Source organism: Pinus tabuliformis, chromosome Q (genome assembly GCF_031772625.1).
Source record: "Pinus tabuliformis cultivar Carrire ecotype Pingquan chromosome Q, CPIR1, whole genome shotgun sequence".
In the NCBI taxonomy this organism is placed as follows: Eukaryota; Viridiplantae; Streptophyta; class Pinopsida; order Pinales; family Pinaceae; genus Pinus; species Pinus tabuliformis.
Genome location: NC_142296.1, coordinates 27,920,459 through 27,932,183, shown reverse-complemented (window position 1 = coordinate 27,932,183; position 11,725 = coordinate 27,920,459). Strand labels below are relative to the sequence as shown.

Genomic DNA, 11,725 nt, shown 5'->3' with positions numbered 1-11,725 from the left:
TATGAATTCCTGCTCGATCTCATCATGCTCTTCTACTCTTTCCCCATCCTGCTTCTGAATGAAAGAAATAGTGTTGTGCATTCTCCGCTGTACAGTGGTTCTGTGGAAGAACTTAGTGTTTCTTTCTCCTTCTTTCAGCCATCTTATCCTGGATTTTTGCTTCCATAATATTTCCTCCTGCTTTCTCCTCTCCTCCAGTTGATTGTGAATGTGTTGCTCCTATTCCAAAGTTCCTTCATTGTGTCCCCTCGTGATTATTTGTTGTTGGAGCTCTTTCATTTCCTTGTTTAAATCCTGTTGCGCCTGAAAAATGTTTCCAAAAGTTTCTTGATTCCAAAGCTTGATTCGGGATTTGAGATGTTTGAGTTTCTGTTGAAACTGGAACATTTTGGATCCCTCTGGTGGTTGGAAGTTGTTCCAAGTATTCCTGATGAAGTCTTTGAATGTGGGATGGGTGAGCCAAAATGCTTCAAAGCGAAATGGTCTCCTATTGGCATTGCCCGGTCTTTGCCACTGAAGGGATATGGGCCAATGGTCAGAGCCTGCGTAAGGGAGAATTGTTGCTGCTATGTCACCTCCCAAATGCACCGCATTATCAGATATGAGGAATCTATCCAGTTTGGATGCGATTTGTTGCCTTCCAGTCCGGTGATTACTCCATGTATGCGTGCCATTGCAAAACTGCAGATCGATTAAAGCATTGTTTTGGATGAACTCTTTGAAGTGTTCATTTTCATGCTCCATCTTGGCTTGACCCCCTTGCTTTTCCTCTAACTTAGTGATCATATTGAAGTCTCCTCCAATGATCCAAAGAGGATGGACTCTGTGGAGATTCAGTACTTCTATAGTATTCAGTAAAGCTATTTTATTACCTGCCTCCTGTGGGAAAGAGACGTTGGTAAGATGGCCATGGATGTTTGTGCCTATTATGTGAAAAGTGGCTTGAATAATGTGGTGAGATGCATGGAAATCTGAGAGCATTATTGCTTGCGAGTTCCAGGCAATAGCCAGCCCGCGTGAAGCCCCTGAAGCGTCCACTGCTACTGAACAACTGCCGGGCCATGCTCTGGAAAGTATGTTTCCCAGAGTGTTACTGTTACACTTCGTTTCTTGAAGGAAGCAAATCTGTGGCTTCTCCTGCTTTATCATGTTCTTTATCATTCTTAGTTTCCCTGGGCTATTGAGCCCCCTTAAATTCCATGAAGTGAGCTTCATGATTCACTACTAGCGGTGGGCTTGTAGTACTTTGTCAACTTCGCATACCTGCCTGAGTCAACCAGGATTTTCCCTATTGCGATTGTTCATTGGAGATCAGTTCTTCTCCCTCTCTTTTTGGAATCTTTTGGGAGGAGACCGCCGTCCCAATGACTACCCGGCTGAATGCCTAGCTGTTGTTGCTGGTATGCCCTGGCAATGATGACTTCCAATGTGCTGAGCTGATGCTCTGGAATCTTGTCATAATCCTTCTTTTTGCAAGCTGATTCGAGCTCCAGAATGTCAAGTCCTCCCAAGTCGAAGCTTTCTGGTTCTTCGTCCATCAGTTGTGGCTGGCTCGTGTCTTCTGAAGCTATGGCTACGCTCAAGGATTGGTTGGGGATGCCATCCACATCCATGTCCTTTGCTTTCCAGTCCGAGTTCTTCCTAGTCTCCCTAGGGGATCCATGGTCAACTTCGGGAGGGCGAGGAGTGGGAGAGGATCCAGAGGGTGGAGGGATTGCAGGAGCGGAGATGGGCGGGGGGCTAGGCCTCGAATTCAGGGGCTGATCTTCAGAGGTATTGGCGAGAATCTCAAAGTTGTTACTGGTAGAAGGAAAGGATGCAGCGTCCTGCTGGGGTTTTTTCCCATTTGAGGATTTTTTATGCGATCTTTTATGATTTTCTACTTTGGTGAAGCCATCTTGGGTCTGCTTGTCAGAGGGATCAGGGGATTGGGGCTTGGCATTCAGTGGGAAGTCCAGGAAAAGATGCCCGTGAGCATGGCATTTGCGACAGCGAAAGGGTACATGTTCGTAATCCAAGGGTTGAATCCATTCATAATCATCATGGAAGAGACTTACCGAGTCCGGCAGGGCCTTGTCCAAGCGCATGAAGACGCAAATGCGGGCATAGGATGTATATCTGCGCAGCTTCGTTTCTTCTGCCGATTTTATATATTCCCCCAGCCTGTTTCCAATATCTTTGAGCGAATCTTCATCCCAATATTCCTCTGGTAGCGAGTACATCCTGATCCATACTAGCGCCCAGCTGAGGTCCTCCTTGTCCGGGTTGAATCTTTCTACCCATTCCCTTAAATACAACCCTGCAGAGTTGAAAAAATAGGGCCCTTCATCCATTATTATACTCATGTCTTCAATGCAGAAGAAAAACACTGTGAAGAACCCTTTTGGTCCTAGCTGCAGGGTAACATGACCCTTGGGTTTCCATTTGGCAGAGATCCATCCATGCAATGCTTTTTCTGTCGGCCAGAATCCAATAAATTTTCCAATGAGTGCATGGTCCTTCATATACTGGATTCGCCCATTGATTCTATGATTGGGTAGTTCTATCTTGGGCCTTTCAGCTGCTATGGGTTTGCATGTCTTCGAGGTGACCTTGGGTGCTTCTTCGTGCTCTGTTTTCCTTTCTGGTATCTCGCTGCATCTTTTTGATTGACTGGGGAGTGCGTTTGTCTTATCTTGTAGAGGGGGCTCTCTATTATCCACCTCTTCATGCTCTGGCCCTGAAGGTAAAGACCAAGTTTGCACTGAAGGCTCTCGATTAGAGGTGGGGGAGGGCTTTGAAGCCCCCCCTGGGGGTTGCCCATTTCCGCGTTGGTTAATCCAATGGTGTATTGTCGTGCTCAGGTAAGCGACAGCTTTGATGCGGCCGAGGAGATGCGCTCTACGCCGTTGCAGTGGTTTGCATAAACCCTAGTTGCAGAGCTCATACACGTTTTTCTATATAGTTAGGCACTAGAGTTGAGCATGGCATTGTGAAGAATTTTATCAAGGATATTGAGACTGACATAGAAAGCGGGAACTATTCCATCTTTTTTACAATAATAATATTGAGAGAAATACAAATTTCAATATTTTTTTGTTTATGAACATTGATTAGATTTTTACAATAATAATATTGAAAGAGATACAAATTTCAATATTTTTATTACCTTGATTTTTTATTTTGCAGTGTAAGTCTAAACATGCCTTTTCAAATTTTTAGAGTTGCAAAATATCTATTTTTAGATATTAGCCTTTTACCATGTTAATATTGAAACAACACAAACTTCAAATAGGTATTACCTTTTTTACATATTAGATTTTTACCATAATAACAATGAAACAACACAAACTTGAAATTGGTTTTATTTTCATTTTTCATTTTGTTTTGGAATTCTTACATATTTGAAAATGCATGTTTGTACAATGTCCAACACATAATTGGATTAGATTTTGTGAATGATTGTTGATTAGATTTCTACCATAATTTTTTACATATTTGAAAATGCATGATTGTGCACTGTCTCCCACATAAATGGATTAGTTTGTTTGCATGATTCTTGATTAGCATTTTAGCATAATAATACTAAAACCATAGTAGATTCAAAACTAATATTATTTTAATTTTTTAAATAAAATTCTAAAGAGATTAAATTTAGAATAATGGAAAATTAATATACAACATATATTTTATAAATGTGTTTTTCATTAGTATTATTGTTTAACTTATTTTTGGTTTGCTACATTTTCTCAAAACAATGAGGTTTATAATTTCCTCGAGTATATTTTGAAACTTTTTAACAAAATGTTTGGATTTCAAATCTTACAATGGAAAGTGTTTTTCAAAATGCATGATTGTGCACTGTCTCCCACATAAATGGATTAGTTTGTTTGCATGACTCTTGATTAGTTTTTTACCATAATAATATTAAAACCATAGTAGCTTCAAAACTTGTATTATTTTAATTTTTTAAATAAAATTCTAAAGAGATAAAAATTAGAATAATGAAAAATTAATATACAACATATATTTTATAAATGTGTTTTTCATTACTATTGCTACATTTTTTCGAAATAATGAGGTTTATAATTCCCTATATTTTGAAACTTTTTTACAAAATGTTTGGATTTCAAATCTTACAATGGAAAGTGTTTTTCAAATATCTTTTACAAAATATGTAAGTGAAAAGAGACATTTTGTCTTTTAAATCTAATAGCTTACACACTTTTAAACATATTTTTATAGTTTTTATGAAAAATGGTAATTTTATTAAACAATAAAATTACATGTTGTATATGCTATAGAGCATTCAACCATACCAGTTGAAGTTGGTGCATAAAAAAAAAATAGTGACATAAATCAACAACCTAGAAAAATGAAGAAAACCTGCATTAAAAAAAATAAAAATAAATAAATAAATAATAGTGACATAAAACAAGAAGTTAGAACAATGAAGAAAACCACCATTGGGACCAAGTAAAAATACTTAGTTACCCCTTCCTTATTTTCTTCTTTTCCACCTTCCTCTCCTAAAATAAGAGTGGCATTTACAATTGCTAGTTGATTTTCTTCTACTATCATTGGATTTTCCTTATGTAGGTCTGAGCTCTCAAATACATGAGTTCATTTGTACCCTCCCATTTACACACTTACCAATGCATGTTTGTGCTTTAGTCATACATAAAATATTTATTAATTTAAAAATATAATCATATAAAAATTATTTAATTAAGTTTATTATAGAAATTCAAATTTTATTTTTAATCATTTTAATTATTTTTAAAATAAATATATTAATAATATATTTTTAAAAATTCTTTCCTTCTGGAGCATAATGACAACTTGTGAGGTGATAAACTTTATTTCTAAATTAAATTTATTTTCTAATTAGAAATATTAATTTTTTTTCAAAATTAAAAATATATTTTTGATATTTCTAAAATAAATATCAAAAAATATTATTTTGATCACTTAATAGATATTTTATCTTAGCATTCAAAATATTATTTAATCATATATAAAAAAATTATTAATTTAAAAATGATGATGATGATGATTAACGTCCACTAAGACCAATATGACCTATCTAACCTCCAAAAAAGAAAAAGAATCTAAGTGTGATTCTTCAAAATCTTGTTTCTATAATCAAAGAGAAGGGAAAGAAGCACTCCAAGAACGTTATAGTTGGGTTGGATTAATAAGTCAAGAAGATTGGAAGTGTGACGGATGTTAAGGAATTGAGAGAAGATGTGAGTAAGAGTCGGGCAGTCTAAAAGGAAGTGATTTTCATCTTCCACCTTCTTAGTATTGCAAATCTGACAGATTCTATAATTCCAGGGAGCCTTGGGAGTAGACCACCGCCCAGTTTCACTTCGAAGCTCGTGAGAATTAGTTCTTATCCTAGCGATCATTTTTTTCTTAGTGTTGGTCAACACATAGAGATAACTCTGGTTATCGAGGGTGGGGTTGATCACCTCCTTATAGTATCTTAGCTTCCTATTACCCTCCAACTCATCCTCCCATAGTTCGTCCTTAAAATTGGTGGTAATTATAGAAAGTATCACTGTAGATCACCTGATAATGCAATATACTAAAGCAAAATACAATATCTACTTCTACAACAAACTTGCAGAAGCATAATCAAATTTGAGCAAGATCGAATAGAACACATATAACTGAGAATGAGAAATCAATCACACATGAACATAGAAGAATACTCTGGGGAAAGCCTCAACTAAAAACCCCGATCTCTGTATTATCATACAAGTGGAAATATGTTCAGATTACACAAAGCTTTAGCTCACAGGCTATCCAGCTCTTAGTACAATCCCTCTGCTGCTCATAGACAATCAAAGGCTTCTCACAAACCTTCTCCTCTACCCTTCAAGCCTCCTATTTCCTTGCGCGGTTTCTCCTGGCGTCTAATGCTGCCACCTCTGTGAATTGGCCTCTCACACTACTCACTAAACTCAGAAGTAACTACGCAATCCTGAAGGAGATAATTCCTTCTGCATGGATGAGTTTCCTATATAGGAAAAATCCTCCAACTCATAGTACACTGTCCCATCATCTGATCTCAACCGGGTCTCTGACTGAACTGACATGCATGAGTTATTTATGAGAGAATATTCAGTTATCTGAAGTGCAGCAGTGACATGCATACATGCGTTAACTAACTGAACTCACAATCAATTCCACAAAATATTGGAACTAATCTAACTGGACTTAACTTAGTTAACTGAGCTAACTAATTACAACTCAAAGTACAACTCATCATGATCTCCTTTAATCAAGGGATAACTTCCTCAATCAATGGAGAAACTGTTGCATGTCTTCACATAGACTTCATGTTTGATTTCCTACAACTAATTAACTCAAGATGAATTAATTAATTATTTTACAAACAACTGCTAAGATCAAATTCAAATTTTACTTCTCAATTTTAGTTCAGGGACTAACTAAAATTGGAATCTATCCCGAAATTCTATTTATAGCAATGCTATTTTTAGCACTTCCATTTTTCATTCCTTGTTGCTATGTCCAACACTGGTACCTGAAATGATATTTATAGCAATGTTATTTTTAGCATTTCTTGTTTCTATTTCCAACACTCCCTCTCAACAAGAAAGGCATTCAACTCGAACCCGATCCTGAACCTTTGGAATGTTCTGTATGCAAAATTTCTCCCAATTGTTGTTGCTCCAGCAACTCTAGAAACAAAAAATCTCCCAACTGACCTCCCTATTGGGCTAGAAACACCCTCTGATACTGAAGCTCCCTCTGCCGCTGACAAGTGCTCCCTCTGTGACCTCTGAGCTGCTACAACACTCCATGCATCTCGCACCGTTGCACACTTCTCTGTGCCATCCTGCACTGGTGCAACACTCCTGTGCCTCTCACATTGTTGCAGCCTGCTAGCTCTGCACTGTAGCTCTCTTTGCCACTCCATCTGCATCTGTCTCTACCCACTCATCTAGTCCTGATACTCCTTGTCGGGGCTCCCGTAGCAAGGTCTAATCAAAGAGGTTGGGTACCTCAATGATCCTGCCCCTATTCCAGCCTTCTTGGGACTATCACTCCACATCGCCCCACCTCCTACCTGGAGGTATGGATGCATGTGCTCCCTCTACCCACTTGGCTCAAAATTTCCCCCTACTGGAGGTCTCTGCATGAGTGGATGCCTCCACTCAATCTCCTCTCAGATTCTCCAGTTGTGGCTGCTCCACAGCCTCTTGACGTTGCTTCACCAATTGTGGCTCCTCCACAATTTTTTGAGACTTCTTCTGGTGCTACATGTTGAGAGGTAATGTACTCCCCCTCTCAACCACCAAGTCTCCAATAGTTGCCTTGCTCCTCAAGGCTTTGCATGCATCTTGAATCTCAAGAGCATACAGGTTCTTGACTCGTGAACCGATCTGCTTCAGCTATCTCGTGGTGACCTGTCTAAGGAAAACCTTTCCCTTATTGAAGACTACATCATAGCCTTTGTCTTCCAGCATTGCAATCAATACCAAGTTTTTCTTCAGTATTTTCACATACTTCACATCTGTCAGGGTAATGCGAGCTCCATGCTCCCTCTGAAAAACAATTGTGCCTACTCTTGAGACACTATACTTTTCATCATTACCCATCGCTATGAGTATCTGGAGATCTTTCTCCTCCAAGGTACTGAAAAGATTCTTGTCGCCGGACATGTGGAAAGGGGCTCCATTGTCTAGGTACCAAACACATCCCACCATGGATGAAACCATGCATGCGATGAAAGAGAAATCCAACTCGAACTGTGAGGCCAGTGCCTCATCATCTGATCCCTTCGAGGATCCCTTCTTGGATTTATTCTATGGACAATTCGTAGCATAATGGCCCACCTCATGACAATGAAAGAATCACATTTTTGATTTGTCAAACTTCTTCCCACCATGGGAAGAAATGGACTTGGGATGGGACACCTTCCCTTTCCCTTTCCTCGCCTTACTCACTAAGGCTATATTTTCTTCATCATCTTGTTTAGATGAAGATCCATTTCTGGTGCTTCTTATCTCCTCCTGCATCAGATCCGACCAAAGTCGTTCCCAATCTGGTAGTTTCTCTCTTCCATTAACCGAGTCTTGGTAGCTATGCCAACTCTTAGGAAGACCGAGGAGAGAAAGACTCACCATGTCATCATTGGCTGTCATGATCCCTACACTTCCAAGCTCATCCCTGCAAGTGGTGAGCTTGTTCAGATATGTAGAGATCGTGTCACCCTTTTCACACTTGATTTTCTGAAGCTTGTCTTTCAGCGCCAGCTTCCTTTGATCGTTGTTGTTCTGATATAGATCTTTCAATGTTTTCCACATTGAAAACGGTGTCTCCTTCCCATGGAGGCTCGAGACAATGTGGTCTTGAACTCCCCCCAGGAGGATTCTCCTCGCTCTAGCCACACATTTCTTCCATTCCGACAATTCTGTAGCATTAGCTGTTACTGGCTTGGGGACTTATTCATCAATGAATTCCTTTAGACCATTGTCCTCTAATACTGCTTCCATGCGATCCTTCCATGCTATATAGTTCGAGCTGCCATCAAGGGCATACTCGAGTCTTAAACCGTTGAATGCCATTGGTGAAATTTGAGATATGATAAGAATTCGAATTCTATAATTAGGAACTTGAAACTTGGAACTTCTCCCTTCTTTGTATATTTTTCTTCACTTTGATCACCTTTGCTCCAATACCATGTAGAAATTATCACTGCAGATCACCTGATAATGCAATATACTAAAGCAAAATACAAGATCTACTTCTACAACAAACTTGCAGAAGATTAATCGAATTTGAGCAAGATAAAATAGAACACATATAACTGAGAATGAGAAATCAATCACACATGAACACAGAAGAATACTCCGGGGAAAGCCTCAGCTAAAAACCCTGATCTCTGTACTATCATACAAGTGGAAATATGTCCGGATTACACAAAGCTTTAGCTCACAGGCTATCCAGCTCTCAGTACAATCCCTCTGTTGCTCATAGACAGTCAAAGGCTTCTCACAAACCTTCTCCTCTTCCCTCCAAGCCTCCTATTTCCTTGCGCAGTTTCTCCTTAGGTCCAATGCTGCCACCTGTGTGAATTGGCCTCTCACACTACTCACTAAACTCAGAAGTAACTGCGCAATCCTGAAGGAGATAATTCCTTTTTCATGGATGAGTTTCCTATATAGGAAAAATCCTCCAACTAATAGTACATTGTCCCATAATCTGATCTCAACTGGGTCTCTAAATAAACTGAAATGCATGAGTTATTTATGAGAGAATATTCAGTTATCTGAAGTGCAGCAATTACATGCATACATGCATTAACTAACTAAACTCACAATCAGGTCCACAAATTGTTGGAACTAATCTAACTGGACTTAACTCAGTTAACTGAGCTAACTAATTACAACTCAAAGTACAACTCATCCTAATCTCCTTTAATCAAGGGATAACTTCCTCAATCAATGGAGAAACTGTTGCATGTCTTCACATAGACTTCATGTTTGATTTCCTATAACTAATTAGCTAAAGATGAATGAATTAATTATTTTACAAACAGCTGCTAAGATCAAATTTGAATTTTACTTCTCACTTTTAGTTCAGGAACTAACTAAAATTGGAATCTATCCCGAAATGCTATTTATAGCAATGCTATTTTTAGCACTTCCATTTTTCATTCCTTGTTGCTATGTCCAACACTGGTACCTGAAATGCTATTTTTAGCATTTCTTGTTGCTATTTCCAACAGTAATAGTATCTTTGACACTGTCTTTGCTTCCCATAATGATCTCCTCCTTAATTCCCCAATGGTTGAGCCAAGACTAGGCATCCTTATGCCACTCATGGTCAAGGCGAAGGTGGGGGTTTTGACTAAAGTTAGAAGAAATTTTTGGGAGCCTCTTGGATTCCATGTTGTAAAGCTTCTTCTTATACATAAGATATCTAAACATAGTCATACTTTCATGGCGACAAACCAACTTCGTAAAAAAGGATAGGATAGGGAGTATTTCCCTCGATCTTTAGGTTGTAGGTTATGAATTTCTTTTGAATCATCTCAATTTTCCTCCATGACTCCCTGGATATATTGAAACCCCAAAATTCACATCCATATAAGACAACAAGGGTAACGAGAGTCTCAAAGAGAAACATATTTTTACTTCAAATGCAAATATCGACCGACTTACAGTTGTTTTCAAGCTCATAATAAGCTTTCCAACCTCCAATAATCCTTCTCTCGATGCTATAATTCCAGTTGAGTTGGTGAGGAAATTTAATACCCAAATATTTATAAGAAGAAACCTGCACTAAGCATTGGTTATTATAAACGAAACTACCATGGGTGATATTTTTGGTTTTAATGATCATGACTTTAGTCTTGTCGGTATTAACTGTCATACCCATCTTGGAGCAGTAGAAATGAAGAGTCTTAAGCTGCTTGTCTAGATCATCATGGATTTTTGCAAGAAGAATGATATCAACATGTTGGCTTGTTGGGGCTTGACCCAGGTTCAAAGTTATTTAGCCAAACAAACCCCTACACTAATGGCCCTTTGGGCATCATCTCGCAGAGCGCAGACTGAAGTCTCCTGAAGTAGTATGGGGGGATGTTGGAACCAAGTTTGCACACCCTAGAGATGTCCGAGGTGTCGATTTAGTCCAATTGTGCATGCTTGCACGTAGGCCACTTCACGCACTGTTCTAACCTTCAATACCTTCATGATCTGTTATAATCTCCTTTTGCGCAACCCTAACCAGGGACTGAGGTGCTTTTGCACTGCTAGGGCAACGTTCTGTGCTATTTCCCCAAGTTACACCACGTATCTTACTTATCTTCTTACAAATGTTAGTTAACTTCGCGTAAATAGATACTTTATCTTACATTTACTTAATCAACACAATCATATATGTTCGCGCATCATATAACAGTAAAATTTCAATTCATACCCAATATAATCAATGCATAAAAACTAGAAATAGATACACAGAATTGATGCGAAAACTTCTCTTTATTAATGCTTCAACAGTTACAGACTCGATTCACCCTGTGCACTCAGCTGTGGACTACTAGGCCTCCGTGCACTCAGCTGCAGAGCCTTCTCCTACTCTACGACCCAAAGACTCGACTCATACTTTAGATAAGACTCAATTCTTCATCCTTCATTTTTTTTTCCTTTTACAACTTAGAGCCTCGCTCTATTTATACAATCCCATGGTCTGCGGACCATGGGTAGATCTCTTAAGCCGACATTACATTACAAAATTGAGAGTGGACAACCCTATGACTCATTTACAAACTTCGTGCTCCACGCCCACAAAATGTGGAGTCTTTACATCATATTTACAACTTTTAACCAAAAATCTGGGCTTTAAGCCCCAAAATGTTCCTTGGGGGATCCCGCGCCCAACAGGCCCCCAACACAAACATCATGACTCACCCTCGAGTCACTCTGTCAGTGTGGAGATCTTCGTGTGAAGACCACCCAACTCTACCTGGACCACTACAAGATCGGAAACGCACTGAGTAGCTACCTATTGTACTTCCTGGACGCATTGTTTAAAGATTGTTGTAGCTGAACTGCTGCCCTACACCTGTTTCTGCATTCCTTGGATCTGTGCGAGCTTGGCTTCAATCAAGGCTGTAATGACAAACGCCTCATCCATCCATGGTTGTGCGCACACCTTCAAGACAACTTCCTTATGTCGCGTAGTGTCTACCTGCTCCTTAAGCACT

The 11,725-nt window shown here is 39.0% G+C and overlaps 1 protein-coding gene across 1 annotated transcript; it reads right to left on the bottom strand.

Annotated features, from left to right (window-relative positions):
• Positions 1–219: 219 nt before the first annotated feature.
• Positions 220–1,161, bottom strand: LOC149218108 (uncharacterized). Its single transcript, XM_089386480.1, has one exon. It carries the CDS (start codon positions 1,159–1,161, stop codon positions 220–222), a length of 942 nt encoding a protein of 313 aa, XP_089242606.1.
• Between the last annotated feature and the right edge of the window lie 10,564 nt (positions 1,162–11,725).